General features: G+C 51.7%; 1 protein-coding gene across 2 annotated transcripts; it reads left to right on the forward strand.

The window, feature by feature from the left end:
- Positions 1-6888: 6888 nt before the first annotated feature.
- PIANP (PILR alpha associated neural protein) lies at positions 6889-13421 on the forward strand. 2 transcript variants are annotated; one of them, XM_027967943.3, is made up of 6 exons: positions 6889-7107; positions 9304-9360; positions 9492-10075; positions 10834-10915; positions 11680-11901; positions 12183-13421. In XM_027967943.3, the coding sequence occupies exons 2-6, from the start codon at positions 9344-9346 to the stop codon at positions 12202-12204; spliced, it is 927 nt and encodes a 308-aa protein (XP_027823744.1). In that variant the 5' UTR covers positions 6889-7107; positions 9304-9343; the 3' UTR covers positions 12205-13421. The 2 variants fall into 2 exon arrangements, with proteins under 2 accessions (XP_027823744.1, XP_027823745.1); XM_027967944.3 differs by having other exon boundaries at positions 9564-10075.
- The last annotated feature ends 3018 nt before the right edge of the window (positions 13422-16439 follow it).

A 16439-nucleotide genomic window follows, 5' to 3' on the forward strand; every position in this document is an offset into this window, starting at 1 on the left:
CCATGGACTACACCACGCCTGGCTTCCCTGTCCTGCACTATCTCCTGCAGTTTGCTCATACTCAAGGTCCACTAAGTCGGTGATGCCATCCAACCATCTCATCCTCTGTCATTTCTTTCTCCTGCCCTCAGTCTTTCCCAGCATCAGGGTCTAAATAAATTGAGACATATCCCAAATCCATGACAGGAAGTTTCAGTACCAAAAAAGGTATCAATTTGTTTCCAATTGGACTTTGTATTCAATGCAATTTTAATCAAATCTTGTAGAACTTGACAAGTTGATTATCAAATACAGCAAGAGTCAAGAAGTCGCAAGATTCTCTAGAAGAGTATGTTGGTAAAGTTGTGTTCACTCTAGGAGATATCCAGATTTATTTTAAAGCCATAGGATTTAAGCAAGTATGTTTCATGTGCAGGTTTTTAAAAGCTAACCAGTGGAACAAAATAGAGTGTCACAAATAGATCCATATATATATGGAATTTTGATATCCAACAGAGTCAGCAAAGCAGAATAGTCAGAAAAAAGAGGCTATGTAATAAATAATGGTGGATAACTGATTTTCCATATTAAACAATGAAAAATAGACCCTTGTAACACACTATATACAAAAATTGATTCTAGGTAGGTTTAGAACTTAAGTATAAAGAGAAAAAGTTTAAAATCTTTTAAAGATCACATAAGAAAATGCTTTCCTGACCAAGAGGGCAGAGAGTGATTTTTTTAATACAAGATGCAAAAAGCTTAAAGATAAAATGAAGAGTTGATAAATACACCTTTATTAAAATTAAGAACTTCCAATAATCAAAGTATATGATGAAAAACAAAAGGATGGGTCATAAATATTTTCACAGAGGAGAAGATATTTACAACATATAAAATCGATAAAAGATTAATATCCAGAATATATAAAGATCTCTGCAAATCAATAAGAAAAACATAAAACCTAAATGATCAGTCATTTCCCAAAAGAGGAAACCCAAAAGACTGTTACATATATGAAAAGATGCTCAATTACACTTTTAATTAGAGAAATGCCAAATAAACCACAAGAAGATATTACTGTATGTCTGCTGGATGGGCAAGAATTACAAAGTCTAAAAATACAAATATTGGAGAGAATGTAGATCAATGGGAACTCAAATATCGATGGCAGGGGTGTAAACTAAAAGAACAAAGTGGCATTCTTTTTCAAAGATAATTATTCTTATACCTCACAACCTAGCAGTTACACTGTTATATTTATACTCTAGAGAAATTCTTGTAGCATGCAGAAGACATAGTTATGTTCACAGAAATACTGTTTATTATAGCAAGAAATGGAAACAATTCATAAATCCATCCATGGGAGAATACATAAATTATGATACATATCACATATCCACAGTGGCATAGTATACTCCAATGAAAATCTATGAGCTCCAGCAATATGCAACAATATGAACAAATCTTAGAAGCATCATATTAAGTGGGAAAAAAAACTTGTATTAGAAAGCTACATACAATATGATATTTTTATAGAGTTTGAAAATAAGCAAGAAAGACTGGTTCTAAATAGGAAAAGGAGAATGTCAAGGCTGTATATTGTCACCCTGTTTATTTAACTTATATGCAGAGTACATCATGAGAAACACTGGCCTGGATGAAGCACAAGCTGGAATCAAGATTGCCAGAAGAAATATCAATAACCTCAGATATGCAGATGACACCACCCTTATGGCAGAAAGCAAAGAAGGAAAAAAGAGCCTCTTGATGAAAGTGAAAGAGGAGAGTGAAAAAGTTGGCTTAAAGCTCAACATTCAGAAAACTAAGATCATGGCATCTGGTCCCATCACTTCATGGCAAATAGATGGGGAATCAGTGGAAACAAAGGCTGATTTTATTTGGGGGGGCTCCAAAATCACTGCAGATGGTGACTGTAGCCATGAAACTAAAAGATGCTTACTCCTTGGAAGGAAAGGTATGACCAACCTAGACAGCATATTAAAAAGCAAAGACATTACTTTGTCAACAAAGATCCATCTAGTCAAGGCTATGGTTTTTCCAGTAGTCATGTATGGATGTGAGAGTTGGACTGAGAAGAAAGCTGAGTGCTGAAGAATTGATGCTTTTGAACTGTGGTGTTGGAGAAGACTCTTGAGAATCTCTTGGACTTCAAGGAGATCCAACCAGTCCATCCTAAAGGAGATCAGTCCTGGGTGTTCATTGGAAGGACTGATGTTGAAGCTGAAACTCCAATACTTTGGCCACCTGATGCAAAGAGCTGATTCATTTGAAAAGACCCTCATATTGGGAAAGATTGAGGGCAGGAGGAGAAGGGGACAACAGAGGATGAGATGGTTGGATGGCATCACCGACTTAAGTTTGGGTAAACTCCAGGAGCTGGTGATGGACAGGGAGGCCTGGCGTGCTGTGGTTCAAGGGGTCACAAAGAGTCAGACACGACTTAGCCACTGAACTGAACTGAAGTAACATAGTCTTTAAACTTATATCCATTTGTGAGAAATGATATTTTTAAAAAGTGGAGGAACTTCCCTGGCTGTCCAGTTAGGACTCTGTGCTTTCACTGCCTGGTTTGATCCCTGGTCAAGCAACTAAGATCCTGCAAGCTGTGCCAAAATAATTTAGACTTCCCTGATGGTCCATTTGCCAAGACTCTGAGTTCCCGATGCAGGGGGCCCAGGTTAGATCCCTGGTCAGGGAACTAGATCCCACATGCCTTGTATCATGGCCAAAAAATAAATAAATGTTTTTTTAAAAGGATGATTCCAAGATTTTTGCCCTAATCAACTGGAAGGAAGGAGATGCCATCTGTTAAGAGAGGAAGTGGCCTTTCCTGGTGGTCCGATGTTTGAGAATCTGCCCCCCGGTGCAGGGGACACAGGTTCCATCCCTGGTCTAGGGAGATCCCACATGCTGCAGGGCAACTAAGCCAGTCTACCACAACTAGAGCCTCAGCAAGAGAGCCGCCGTGGTGACAAGCCCTAGCACTGCCACTAGAGAGGAGCCGCTGCTCACCACCAATAGAGAAAGTCTGTGTGCAGCAACGAAGACCCAGGGTAGCCGCAAATAAATAAGCTATTTATTTACTTATTTTTAAAAAGAGTAAAGGTGTAGACAGTATGGCAAAACTATGGCAAATATATGGGGGAATAAGAACTTGCGTTATTATTTGCTTGTGTGGGAACGAAAGACTCTGGAAGATTATATAGAAATGAGTCACATTGAAGGCAGAAGACGGGAACGGGACAAGCTAGTGGACGGGCTGAGAATGAGAACTTTCACTATACAGCTTTTTGTATACTGGAAAGTTTTTTTTGCACATGGGGAAATGTATTGCCAATTCAAAAGAACACATCACAAAAATTGAAGTTTAAGTTGATAAAAGAGAAAGAGAAGGAATGGGAGGAGAGGTGAAAGAGTGGGTGAACAGAGAGCATCTTCTGTGATCTTTGCTGTAACGGGAAGCAGAGAAGGACTGATGCTGGAGGAGAAAGGTGGAGCTAAGGCAGGTTTGTTTCAAGCTAAAGCTGCACGAAGTTACAGTGTGTTTACATGCTGCTGGGCATAATCAAGCAGAGAGAAGGAGGTGATAGTGCAGGAGAGGGAGAGCCAGTTGCTGGAGTGATAGCTTTGGGTGGTTGAAAAGGGCCTGGGATCCCCCACAGAAGGAGAGGTGCAGCTGGGATGAGGTGGTGGAAGTGGGGAAGTTCTCTTTTCCCTCTTTCTATTTTCTCAAAAAAGCAACAAGCAAGATCATCAGCTGAGAGTGAGAAGAATTCAGAAGAACTGGACATCTGAGGACAGGAAAGCGACAGCAATTTACTCTGACAAACACTGGGAAGCCCCAGTGAGCCCAAAGAAGTTGATAAAGATACCAGCAGAGCCAGACACGAGGTGAGAATTTATAGACTGTGGCGTGTGGGAAGGTCCTCAAATTCATCTAAAGACACATGTATCACTTTGTGTTTCATTGTCTCCCTGGCTCCATTCTAAGTTTCATGAAGACAGTGATGGCTTTGTTCCTGCTCTCCACCATGCCCCAGGGCTGTAACTCAGTACCCAGCCTATAGCAGATGTTCCAGAAATAGTCCCTGCAAGAATGAATCAATCAGGAATACCTGGAATAAGTCATAATGACCCAAGTACTCAGTATAAAAGGCACTTAGACTGATAGTGAATATTCACTTGATAAATTTGACCCACACTCATCATATAATGAGGCCTCTCACAGCATATTCTCAGGATGCAGCTGGGGCTCACTGGGGCCCAGGACACAGCATGGGTTGCACACCCAGCCTCACATGACTGTGTTTACATAAAATGTGCACCATTTTTCCTGGCCACAGGGAGACACTAGGAGGAGGGCTCACTCACTGCCTTCTGACCTCAGAATGAAGGGCTGTCAGGGACAGATGAGCAGGAGCGCAGTCCCTGCAGATGCTGATCGGAACAGTAGGTTTCCTTTCAGGAAGCGAATGTGTCAGGTTAATAACAGTAATAAGGCAGGGGATGAGGGGTGAGACTCTAGAGGGGTGGGAGTGTGAGCAGAGACTTGACTTAGAGCATTCACCACAGGGCAGAGATCACAGAGGGCAGGCAGATAGAAAAGGCAGGTGAAGAGCAGGGGAGAGGATGAGTGAGCAGGAGTCCCAGGTGAAGTTCACTAAGCAACAGATATTGAGCATCTACTATGCGCCGGGCACTGAAGAAGGATACTGATGAACAAGGCAAATGAGGTCTTTGTTCTGCAGTGTATATGGGGGTGGGGTGGGGGCGGACAATAAACAGGAAACAAACACAAGATCATTTCAGAGAGTGACGAGTCGGAAAGACAGTGAAATCTTCTGATGAGACAGAGTGGATGGCTGAATGACAAGAGGGACCCAACAAGAGGAGGAGGTGGGGGGAGGTGGGCAAAGGATTCCAGGAAGTTGGAATGAAAAGTACAGGGGTGTCAAGAGGATAATTTCAGATGTTTAGAACTTTTTAGAAGTCCAATCGGGCACATCGTTTGAATATTGAGGAATACTAATGGGCGGGCCTCTCCTAACAAGGAATTCAGATTTTACTCTAAGTACAATGAAAAGCCCCTCAGATGTTTTAAGCAGGCAGGCGTTAGTCCCTCTGCTGTGTCTGACTCTTTGCGACCCCATGGACTGTAGCCCATCAGGCTCATATGTCCATGGAATTCTCCAGGCAAGAATACTGGAGTGGGCTGCCATTCCCTTCTCCAGGGGATCTTACCCACCTAGGGATCAAACCTGGGTCTCCTGCATTGCAAGCAGATTCTTTACCATCTGAGCCATCAGGGAAGCCCAAGCAGGCAAGAGAATGATATAATTCATATTTTTCAAAACATGACTAGATATTGTGGAGACTAGTTTGTAAAGGGCAAAGGCAGAAGCAAGGAGCCAGCTAGGTAATCACTTCATTATTTCAGAGAGAGCAGATGGCTTGGACCAGGGTGATAGCAACAATGATAGAGTGGATTTCCCTGGTGGTCCAGTGGTTAAGACTCTGTGCTTCCACTGCAGAGGGTCCAGGTTCTAAGATTCCACATGACGCTCAGCGTGACCAAAAAACAATGATGGAGAAGAGGAGATGGATTTGTGGTATATTTTGGAAGTAGAGCTCACAGAACTTGCTGGTAAATTAGATACAGGGTGGGAATCAGAGTGAAAAGGAAAAGGTGGGGAGGATGTTTCCTAGGTTTTTAGCTTAAAAAGTGGAAGCCATCCTATTCCAGGATGGGGAACACTACTAAGAGAAAAATGGACTGACTGAGGCGGAGGGTAATTCAAGACATCTATTTTAGCCACATGAGCTTTGCATGGCTATTAGACATCCAAGTGGAGATGTCAAGTAGGCTGCTGGATAAATGAGTCTGGAGCGTTGGATATAAATTTAGGACTCGCTGACATTTACATAGTATTTAAGCCCTGGGACTGGATGACATCACTGGACAGAGAATGTGGAACGAGAAGGGGGCCAAGGACTAAGCCCTAGGAAGCGCTAACATTTAGAGGTCGAGCAGAAGACAGAGAAGGAAAAGCCAGTGAGAATGAAAGGAAACTAGAAGCACATGGTGTCCGCTCAAAACCCAAATAAAATAGGGTAACCTGAAAGACACAGGAAGGTTACAGGGTGAGATTAGGGGCTGGGGAAGCCCATTTAGCTAGAGGGGTTAGGGAAGGCCTCCTAGAGGGGGTGACATAGGAACTAAGGGAAATTTTAATGAAATGAGTGAATCACTGAGAGAAGCCAGGGGAAAACGGTCAAGGCAGTGGGAACAGCAAGTGCCAAGGCCCTGAGGCAAGTTCACCTCCTCTGATTCTAGGAACATAGATCAAGTCCAGTGTGGCTAGGACATGAAGATCGAACGGGGAGCTCCCTAGGGGGCCAGGTTATGCGGGGCCTCCTAAGGCACAGGAAGGAGCTGGGATACTCTGAGTCCTAGAAAAGCTGAGTAATGCAACTCGGTCCACTTATCTGAAAGATCGTTTGGGTTGCTCTGGGCAAGATACACTGCAGCTGGGCCAGAATGGAATCAGGGGATCCAGCTGTTGTGATAATCCGAGGATGGTGCGAGAACATCACTCCCACCCTCATCCCACCTCATCCCCCAGCAGAGGCGAAACAGAGTCAGGAACCCAGAGCTTCGGGTGACTCAGAATCTCAGAAACTCACTGGGGCAACCACGGGTGTCCACGGAGTTGGGGTGAGGGTGGAGAAGCCCGCCCCCGGAACCCGGGGAATCGGACGGTCGCTCACCCTCGGCTGCCCTCTCCCATCCTCCATCTGGGACGCGGCCGGGCGCGACTTCCGAGGCGCGGCAGCGGGAGGGTTAACCGAGCGGGGGGAGGAGGAGAGGCGGGGACCGCGCGCTCCGAGCTGCCGCGCCGAGCCCAGCCGAGCCGAGCCGAGCATCTCCCGCCGCCGCCGCCGCCGCCGCCCCGCGCCCCGGGCGCTAGCCCCCCACCCTCTCCTGCACCCCGTTGCCCACAGAACCCCCCGACCATGCCCCGTGCCCCACGCATTCCCGCGACCCCCCAGGCCGGCGCAGCCCCGAGCGCCCGCAGCCGTCGCGCCGCCGCGCCAGGCATGCAGGTGAGCGAGAGGGCCCCCCACACCTCCACCCGAGGGAGCCCGGCCCTCCCCTCCCCTACTGCGCGCCCTTCGCCCCCTGCCCTCCCGACGCGGCCCCCCGCCCGGCTCGAGCCTCCAGCCCAGAAGCTCGCCTCGCCCGCCGCGCTCCGCATCCCACCGCGGGTCCCGACTCCGTCCTGCCCTCCTGCGCAGCGGTCCCGGCGGCTGCCTGCATCCCGCCTTTGGCTCGGCCCCTCGCATCCTCCTGCCTTGGCTTCCTTTTCTGCTCTCGGCGCTCCCTCCCACGGACCCCCTCGCCTACCTCCTCGCCCTCGTTTCCACACACACACCCCCACCCCCACCCCACTCATCGATTTCCATTGGGGTCCACGGAGCGCGGGCCTTCGGGAAGGGTGGGCTCGCGGCCGCCCTGGGGATGGGCCCTGCTCCCCCAGCCCCAGACTCCCGCCCCACCCCCAGCTCGTCTCCTGCGCACAACAGGTCGGTGAGGAGCGAGGGGAGGGTGGGGGTGGCGCGCCAGCCGGGCGACTGCGGGCTTCCTGGAGGGGGTGACTAAGGGGTGCGGGGTCCGGGGACTGGAGCTGACGTTGGTTGGGGCGGGGGGATGCACAGGCAGGAGAGACGAGTGGGTCCCGGCGTCAGCTGGCCACAGCTGTCCCTGGGAACCCGTCTCCGCTCCACCGGCTTCCACTCCTTCCTCGGTCCCCGCAGCCTCGCTCTCTTCTGGCTTCCTCTCGAGTCTTCCCACCAGGCCCCCTTCCCTGCCTCTCTCCGTTGCTCTGTCAGTAATGCCTAACGCGGCTCCCGACGCGTTAGGCATTACTGACATAGCTCCGTGTCTCTTTACGTTGGAAGAAACAATTTCCAACTCCTCCATCTTTGCTGTTCCCCAGTCCCTTCCTTGTCTCATTCTATCCTCGGTACCTTGTCGTTTCCTCCCCCCTTTCTTCCTCCCCATCCCTGGTCTCCTCCGTCCCTCTTCTCCCCTCTCCTTCCTCGGTCTCCACTTCCCGTCCTGCCTGGACCTTTCTTTGCTCCTTCTCCCAGGCTCCTACGACCCCGGAACCCTCTCAGTTTCCCTCCCTGACCTTTCCTCTTATGCTCAGCATCCTACAGCTGTCCATCTTTTGTGCGCGCCCCCCACCCCAGTCCATTAGTTCAAGAACCAGCCCCCCTCACCGTCTTCCTCTTCACCTTTCTCCTCCTTTCTCATGCCTCACCAGCCTTCCGTCTCTCAGCCCATCACCTCTTCACAGCTCTATCCACAGCCCACTTTCCCAGTCCCTTCCCCAAACTCTCCCACCTTACTCCCTGTTATTCTCTGAGAGCGCTTCATGTCCAGATCTAGACCCAGAAACCAGAGGACACTGAATGTCACATCCTCATTCACTGGGGAGCCTGCTGCCTCCCCCCTGGGTCTGCCACCCTCAACTCTGAGAATGTGTCCTCCTCTTTCAGAACCCTCCATCCCGATGATTCTCCCAGACTCTTTACCCCGGAAAGCGGCATTTGAGGGTCCGGCTTCTCCCCAACTCCAGTTCTTCTCAGAGGGCACCAATGCGTTTGGATGACTGAACACTGAGCAAAAATTACATTCTGTAGTTTTCCCCCACCCACCTCTCCCTTTCTTGTCTCTTTCCTTCCATCCCTCCATCTCCGTTTCCTCTGTTCCTGAAAATGCAGATTCCTGGGGCCATTCACTCCTCAGAGAAAAGCCTCGGAGGACAAGTGGGGTGGGCAGTCTGGGATGCTCCCCTCTGTGCAGCCCCACACGTTCACACACTCAATCTGATTGACTTCCTCCTCTTCCCTCCCCCTCTCAGACGCCCTCCCTTGCGGTAGGTGCTCAAGGAATCACAAGGTTCTTGGCTCTAAATTAAGATCCAAGAAAAGCTAGGAGCTGTGGGCAGAGGAAGTGAGAAGGAAGGAAGCCAGAGAAGTGAGAGTAGACCCTGGGGTAGGGAAGTAACAGGGACCTGGGAAGTTGCAGATAGGGACTGGGGGCTAGACAGGGGACTGGTCTGGGAGTCTCCTCTCCCCTCCCCAGGACAATGCTAGGCAACTGAGAGTCCTTAGTGGTGGCAGCATAGATGGGAGCTGCAGCTGGGAGGGGAGGTGGAGGTGAATGGGGAGGATGGATGAGCTGGGGAGGTCCTCGGGGCAAGCCTGGAATGTGACAACCCCTCTCTCCCCCAGTAAAGGCTGAAAATCTGAGCCACCGCTGAGGATCTTGGACATGGAGTCCAGGATGCGGTAAGTTTGGAGGGAGTTTAGAGGTCGTGTTCCCTGGGGTTTTGGCCCTTTCCCTCCTAGACCCACCCAGGGCTTTCCATCCTGAGGGCTCGACCCTTGGAAGACGGGAAGTGAGACATGTCTTCCCACAGCCACTTTCTGCACAGAGGAAGGAGGCAGCCCAAGATGGCCTCGGACTCATCGCTCGCTCTTCCTTCCCGCAGGCCTGCATTGCTGCTGTCCCATCTCCTCTCTCTCTGGCCACTGCTGTTGCTGCCCCTCCCACCGCCTGCTCAAGGTTCCTCCACCTCCCCTCGAGCCCCACCAGCCCCAGCCCGGCCCCCCTGTGCCCGGGGAGGACCCTCGGCCCCACGCCACGTGTGTGTGTGGGAGCGGGCACCTCCACCAAGCCGATCCCCTCGGGTCCTGAGATCACGTCGGCAAGTCCTGCCGGGCACCGCGCCCCCGGCCACCCCATCAGGCTTTGAGGAGGGTCCACCCTCATCCCAGTACCCTTGGGCTATTGTGTGGGGCCCTACGGTGTCTCGAGAGGATGGGGGGGACCCCAACTCTGCCAATCCTGGATTTCTGCCCCTGGACTATGGTTTTGCAGCCCCCCACGGGCTGGCTACTCCACATCCCAACTCAGACTCCATGCGGGCTGATGGAGATGGGCTCATCCTTGGAGAAGCACCTGCCACCCTGAGGCCCTTCCTGTTCGGGGGCCGCGGTGAAGGTGAGTGGGAGAGGCTGGGAAGGGATATGGACAGGGCGCTGGTTGAAGACTCTCAGGGCAGCAACAGGGGTCGTGTGTGTCAGCTCCTTCCACAAGTGTGCCGGGCCCTGGGCTGGCACAGCAGGCTGAGAGGAAGATGTGTCTGAGCCCTGGAGGAGCTCAGGTCCACTGGTGAAGACAGATGCGTAAACCCTCAGGGATGAGTCAACAGTAATACACGCTCTTATAGAGGTGTGCACAGCATGTTTTTAGGCAAAGAGAAGGGAGAGACTACTACTGCCCGGGGATCAGGAGACCTTCCAAGAATTGACATTTGAGCCAGACCCTGGAAACAGTGGGAATAGTCCAGGCCAGAGGAAGGCCCTTTAGGATGACTCCTTAACTCAGGGTGCAGACACAGGGCCAGTGGTTTGGGGGCGGGGCCAGGGCAGAGATGGACATTTTCACCCGCTAGTTTCCGTGCAGAGAGAGAGAGGTTCTCTCTGACCTTGGAACTCCTTCTCATCCCATATATACAGAAGATTTGGGGAAGTGGAGAAAAAAGATTTGGGAGGGAAAGAGCTGAAAACTCTGGAGAAAGCTGATGATAAAAATAAAGCAGGGAGGCTCTAAAGAAGCAGAAAAAGAGTTGGATGATGTGGCTTCCAATGGCAACACTGCTCAAGCTTCCTGAACCTACAGCCTAACCCCGCCCCCAACCCTGCTTGGCTTCCCCGGGCCCCAGGCTTCCCTAAGACTTTTTCCCTGTCCCCAAACAGGTGTGGACCCTCAGCTCTACGTCACAATTACCATCTCCATCATCATTGTCCTCGTGGCCACCGGCATCATCTTCAAGTTCTGGTAAGCCAGCAGGAAGGGGATGCTGACATCCCCATGAATGTTTGGCTGGAAGGAGCCTGGGTGGCAGTTTTCCTGGGGGTGGAATAGGAAGTGGTGGATTAAGGCAAGACCTTGGGGAAAGATAGAAAGGATCTGGGCAGGGGAAGCTGTGAGAAATGAGCTCAGGTTCCTGCTGGGGAAATACAAGGAGAGTGGGAGAGGTAGAGAGATCATTGTGAGCACAAGCTGGGGGGCTAGGGCGGCCATCTCTTGTCATTCTGCAGGGCCCTTCTTAAGGCCGCCTTAAAGAGAAGAGGGAGAAAATCCCAGCTTTTCGCATGCACTTAATAGCAGGTCACTAAGTTCTTCACACTTTACTGCAAGACTCATTAGACTCAGGTGTCCAGGTCATTAGCTGACTTTGAACTAGAACTAAACCTGCCAGGCACCTGCTGCGGAGAGAAATGGCTCTCTGGGTGTGTGTGGGGGAGGGGCAGTTGTGGGGGGACTCTGTGTGTCCATGAGAGGGGTCGCTCATTCTGTGGCTCTGCACCATGTGGGAGGGTGATTTAGATTCCCAAGCCCCCCTGGGGGCGTGGGGACAGGAAGTGGTTTTGTGGACAGGGTCTCAGGATCGGGGGCATAGGGAACAGTTAGAGGCTGGTCTCTCTGCTGTCAGATGTTTTGGGTGCCTGGGGGAGGTTGGGGGGTGACCAGAGTCCAAGGGGGCCCAAGCTGGGGACTTCTCGAATGGATGAGAACCTCTCTCCTTCCGGGGTTGCCAGCTGGGACCGCAGTCAGAAACGGCGCAGGCCCTCGGGGCAGCAAGGGGCCCTGAGGCAAGAGGAGAGCCAGCAGCCCCTGACTGACCTGTCCCCAGCCGGGGTCACTGTGCTGGGGGCCTTCGGAGACTCGCCCACCCCCACCCCTGACCACGAGGAACCCCGAGGGGGGCCCCGGCCCGGGATGCCCCAGCCCAAGGGGGCACCAGCCTTCCAGCTGAACCGGTGAGGGCAGGGAAGAGGGCAGGGAGGAGGGCAGTGGCAGTGGGTGGGGTGCTCCTCACCGGGTGGGTGGGGAGGAGGCAGACTTGCCCACCCTCAGGAGACTGGATCTCTGCTCTCTGGGCGGCCCCACCTGTCTCCCTGTAGATCTATGTCCTGTTTTCATGCTGCCATTTCACTCCACCTTGCCCCCTTAATCTCCATCCCTTTTATTTCTTGAACTGCCCTCTTGATTCTGGCTTGCCCCTTGGTTCTTGACTGTGCCCTTTCCCTTTTCCCCTTAGGATTCCCCTGGTGAATCTGTGATGTCCCCCAAGGTTGGGGCACCTCCAGGCAGGGGGCCAAGGGCCCGGCATAGCCCCCATCCTGCTGAGGGCACGGCGGCTGTGGGCGCTGCGGCTCTGCCTGGGCTCACACCTTGGGAACACTCGCTGGCCCACAGGCAAGCCCAGCTGCTCACCCTCCTTGAGGTGGGGGCCTCACCTATCTGTGGCTTCTGGCCCCCACCCCCGTCCCCACCCTGGCACACTCACATGAGCCTTGCACACTCACCTCTCCCCTCTCAGGCCATCGCACACTCACGCTCTTGTACAGCCAGTCTCCCCACCCACATCCCCTCTCCGAGGATCCCTCGTGTCCTCCCTTTTGTCTCACACTTTTCACTTCCTCGATTTTCACTTCCTCTCCTCCCTCGTCCTGCGCTCGGCCCATCACTCGGCGGTCAGTGGGTGTACCTCTCATATGCATTTCCCGGCCCCTCGTTGTGATGTTGTAAATGTCGTGCTCACACTCCACTTCGTGAACACCCACAGGTGGAGTTTCTATGTCCCCTGCATGCTGCCCCGGAGGGGGGTGGGAGATGAGCTGGGGACTCTTTGGGCCCCATCTGTCCCGGTCCCACCCCACTCCACGTCGTGGGTTTTACCATGTCCCCCACCCCACTCTAAGGACTCCCCTGTGGAAATGGGGAGTCATGAGGCCCCCAAAACTCCTCCCCAGCCCCACTGCTAAATTCTGTTGTCTGGGAGATGGCTTTTGGGGAGCCTCCTGCTGCACTGCAGGAGAAAGGGGCCCCCATTTGCCCTCCCCTGCCTCCCAAGTCCTGTCTCTTCTGTCCTGGCTGTCTGTGCGTGTCACTCTGGAACTCAGAGCCCCCTTTCCTCCCCACCGTCCCCCACCCAATCAAGTCCTCCACTTTCCAGTCCCCCTGAGGGCCTCCCTAATTCCACCTAGGCTGCCAGGGACCGGGGCCAGCTGGTTTAAGGCCATCGGGAGCTCTGCCTCCCAACCTGCCCCTCCCTCCCTCCTTGGTTCCTCCAACTCTCCTGCCTTTTGTCCCCTCCACCCCTCAGGTTTGTCCCAGCTTCTCATGGCTTTCCCACCTTCCTTCCTTCTTTCCTGTCTTACCTGGCTCCTATGCTGTGATATATATTTTTGTATTATCTCTTTCTTCTTGTGGTGATAATCTTGAATTCTTGTGGGATGTAAGTTTCAAATTTTTCAAATAAAGCCTTTGCAAGATACCTGAGTCCCCTGGTTCTGCCTCATGAGCCCCGCAGCGAGGAAAGGAGGAAAGGCAATGGGCAGCCAAAAGGGAGGAAAAGGAGGATGGAGGGGTGACCCTCCAGACCCAAGTGACCTGGCCTGCTCTGACCTGGAGTTGGGGTTTGGGGGCTTTGATATGGGATGGAGCTGAAGGAAGAGACAGACGGGAGCAGACCTGACGAGCAGCAGCCGGAGCAAACTGGAAGAGTGGCCTGTTAATTACCAGCAAAGGTCAAGAGAGACCCATGAGCAAGGAGGCCAAAGCAAAGGGACACTTCTGTAGCAGCTCAGGCGATGGCGCCAGCCAGAAAAGGAAGAGGAGAGCTGATAAGGCAGATGGAGGGTGAAGGGCAAAAGGAGAAGAAAAAATGGAGCAATGGAAGCAAGACGAGAGGGAGCAGCAGGAGAGAGGCTGGCTGCCCTGCTTGCTTTATTTTCAGCCTTGCTCCCTAACCTGCCCCCACCCACAGCTGTCCCCCAGAAGCCCTGTGGTTAACTCTCATTAGCTTTTCCTGTTCTGCCCTCTTGAAGAGGCACTGCTGGGGTGTGGGGGTGGCATCGAGGGGTGTATTTGAAGGAGGGAACACAGGCTGCCCAGCTGGGATCAGTCACCTCTGAGCCCCCAATTCTAGGTTTGGCTCTTGTAACAGCCCTGCAAAAGCCCACACAGCAGCCTCTCAGTTGTTGCTAGGCTTTGTTGCCATGGTAACATCCAGGTCCCATTTCTCCCCCCACCCCCATCTGTGCCCCACTTGCTCCCTGGAAATGGGAGAGCTCCAGGGAAGAGAGGAAACAGTCACAGGTAAGTGGGGGCTGCCCTGGCCTCTGCTGGCCTTTGCGTATTTACTTTTGCAGCTAGAATCAGGAGTGTCTATGTGGCCATAGGTGCATGTTTTAGGGGTTGGCGAGCTTTACTGTGTAACACCAGTGAGGTGTGGCTGAGTCTACGCAGCACACAACGGTGAGCGCAGGGAGGAGGGAGTGTATTTCTCAGGATCAGAGCAGTATGTGGATTCAGGGTGTCAGACTCCCTAAGAAAAAGAGGCAGCAGAGCCAGGCCAAGGAGTGATGAACCAACTGAAAGCAGAGGCGCAAAGCAAACACACTGCTAAGGGAGCTCAGAGTCAATCCAGTGGGACCTGAAGAGACTCCAGCCTGCAGCTGGTGGATGGGACCTGAAGTGCAGGAAGAGATGCTGCTGGGATGGGTTGGGGCAGCAAGGGAGGGACTCAAGGAATGTTGGGGGGGTGGGGAGGAGAAGGAGGATGGGAGAGACCTTTCTCTTCCTTCCCCTAAGGAATCTAGTCCCTGTTAGGTTGAGGTTGGGGGAAGAGGAGGCACCAAAGGGGAAGAGCTGAAGTGCCTGGACAGCACTTGTCTCTTACCACCTTCCTCTTCAGAGGGACAGTGTGACCCCAAGGCTCATCCATATGCAGAAGGCACAAATAAAGGCCCCTAATGAACAGTGAATTAATTACTGCCTGATTAGACTGCTGTTCCTCTAAATTTAAATAAATTAAAACACACCAGCAAGAAACAGGAAATCCTTAACCTGTTCTTTCTCCCTAAATGCCCTCCTTCCTTAGAGAATGTCAGATGGTGGAGGAAGGACAAAGGAGACAGATGTCTTAAGGAATGTTAGTGGCTCAGTTGTGTCTGACTCTTTGCAACCCCATGGACTATAGCCCGCCAGGCTCCTCTGTCCTTGGAATTCTCCAGGCAAGAATACGGAGTGGGTTGCCATTCCCTTCTCCAGGGGATCTTCCCAACCTGAGGATCCTCCTGACCCAGGGATGGAACCTGGCTCTCCTGCACTGCAGGCAGATTCTTTACCATCTGAGCCACCAGGGATTCCTGTCTTAAGGAATGATCCCAAGCTACATCCCATTATCAAGCTAACCAGGAAGAGGCCCTGGAGAAGAATCCTAACTTTCTCGTAGAGTTGAAACTGAAACTATGGGGCCTGGGAAGGTCCTGGAGGGCTGCAAATGGCAGAGAGTCACTGCTCAGTCACAGACCAAGAATACAAAGAGTGGCCATACTACCCCTTTGGTTCTTGGAGTCCACACATCAGTACCTACCGGGACCAGCATCTCTCATCTCTATGCTTCCTTTGCCTTCTGAACTGTTCATTAAATGACTAAGCCAGACTTCTCTTAAGCATTTTTCTGGAATGCTTACCATTGTGGCTCAGACCAAACCAGGGAGTGGGGAAGCCCCCAGGAGGAGGGATCTCCCAGGCAGAGCTCAGGGTGTGGAAGTGATTCAAGATGGAAACAGTGTGCCAGCTGGAAAACCCCAGGCTAAAATTAACAGCCCTCCTCCCCCTACGCCCCACATTGCTCTCTCTAAAGCTTTTCTCTAAGGAGTTCAAAGCACTTAAAACTTGCTTCTTATACCAAGGGCAGGAAGAGCAGGGCTAACAGTTGGAGACATAAAGGCCCAAAGGGGTACCAGTTATTGTAAACAGGGAAAGAACAGGAGAACCAGGACTTACAGTGACTATTGCCATTTTGCTCCCGCTTTTCTATCTCAGCCCCCAAAGTCAAAGTTTCTCAAATCATCCATCTCTAACCCACAGAGCAACTAGGTCAGTTCATATCTGTACCTTTCAGACCCTTATTCTGCCAACTGTTGCTCCTGGGTTAACACAGGCTGATTACAGAGTCCCAAAATGTGATAAAGAGAGCACTCTAAAAAAAAAATTAATTTTTTTAACACCAACAACATTTTGTATTGGGGTATGGCTGATTAACAATGTTGTGATAGTTTCAGGTGAACAGCGAAGGGACTCAGCCATACATATACATGGATCCATTCTCCTTCAAACCCCCCTCCCATGCAGGCTGGCACATAACATTGAGCAGAGTTCCATGAGCTATACAGTAAGTTTTTGTTGGTTATCCATTTTAAATATAGCAGTGAGTACATGACCTTCCTAAAGTCCCTAACTATCCCTTCCCCTGGCAACCATGAGTTCCGTTTTCCAAGTCTGT

Source organism: Ovis aries, chromosome 3 (genome assembly GCF_016772045.2).
Source record: "Ovis aries strain OAR_USU_Benz2616 breed Rambouillet chromosome 3, ARS-UI_Ramb_v3.0, whole genome shotgun sequence".
In the NCBI taxonomy this organism is placed as follows: domain Eukaryota; kingdom Metazoa; phylum Chordata; class Mammalia; order Artiodactyla; family Bovidae; genus Ovis; species Ovis aries.

Coding starts and splice junctions, on each gene's coding strand:
- PIANP (XM_027967943.3), top strand. Junction 10,076..10,833: donor GTTCGGGGGCCGCGGTGAAG/GTGAGTGGGAGA, acceptor GTCCCCAAACAG/GTGTGGACCCTCAGCTCTAC. Junction 10,916..11,679: donor GGCATCATCTTCAAGTTCTG/GTAAGCCAGCAG, acceptor CGGGGTTGCCAG/CTGGGACCGCAGTCAGAAAC.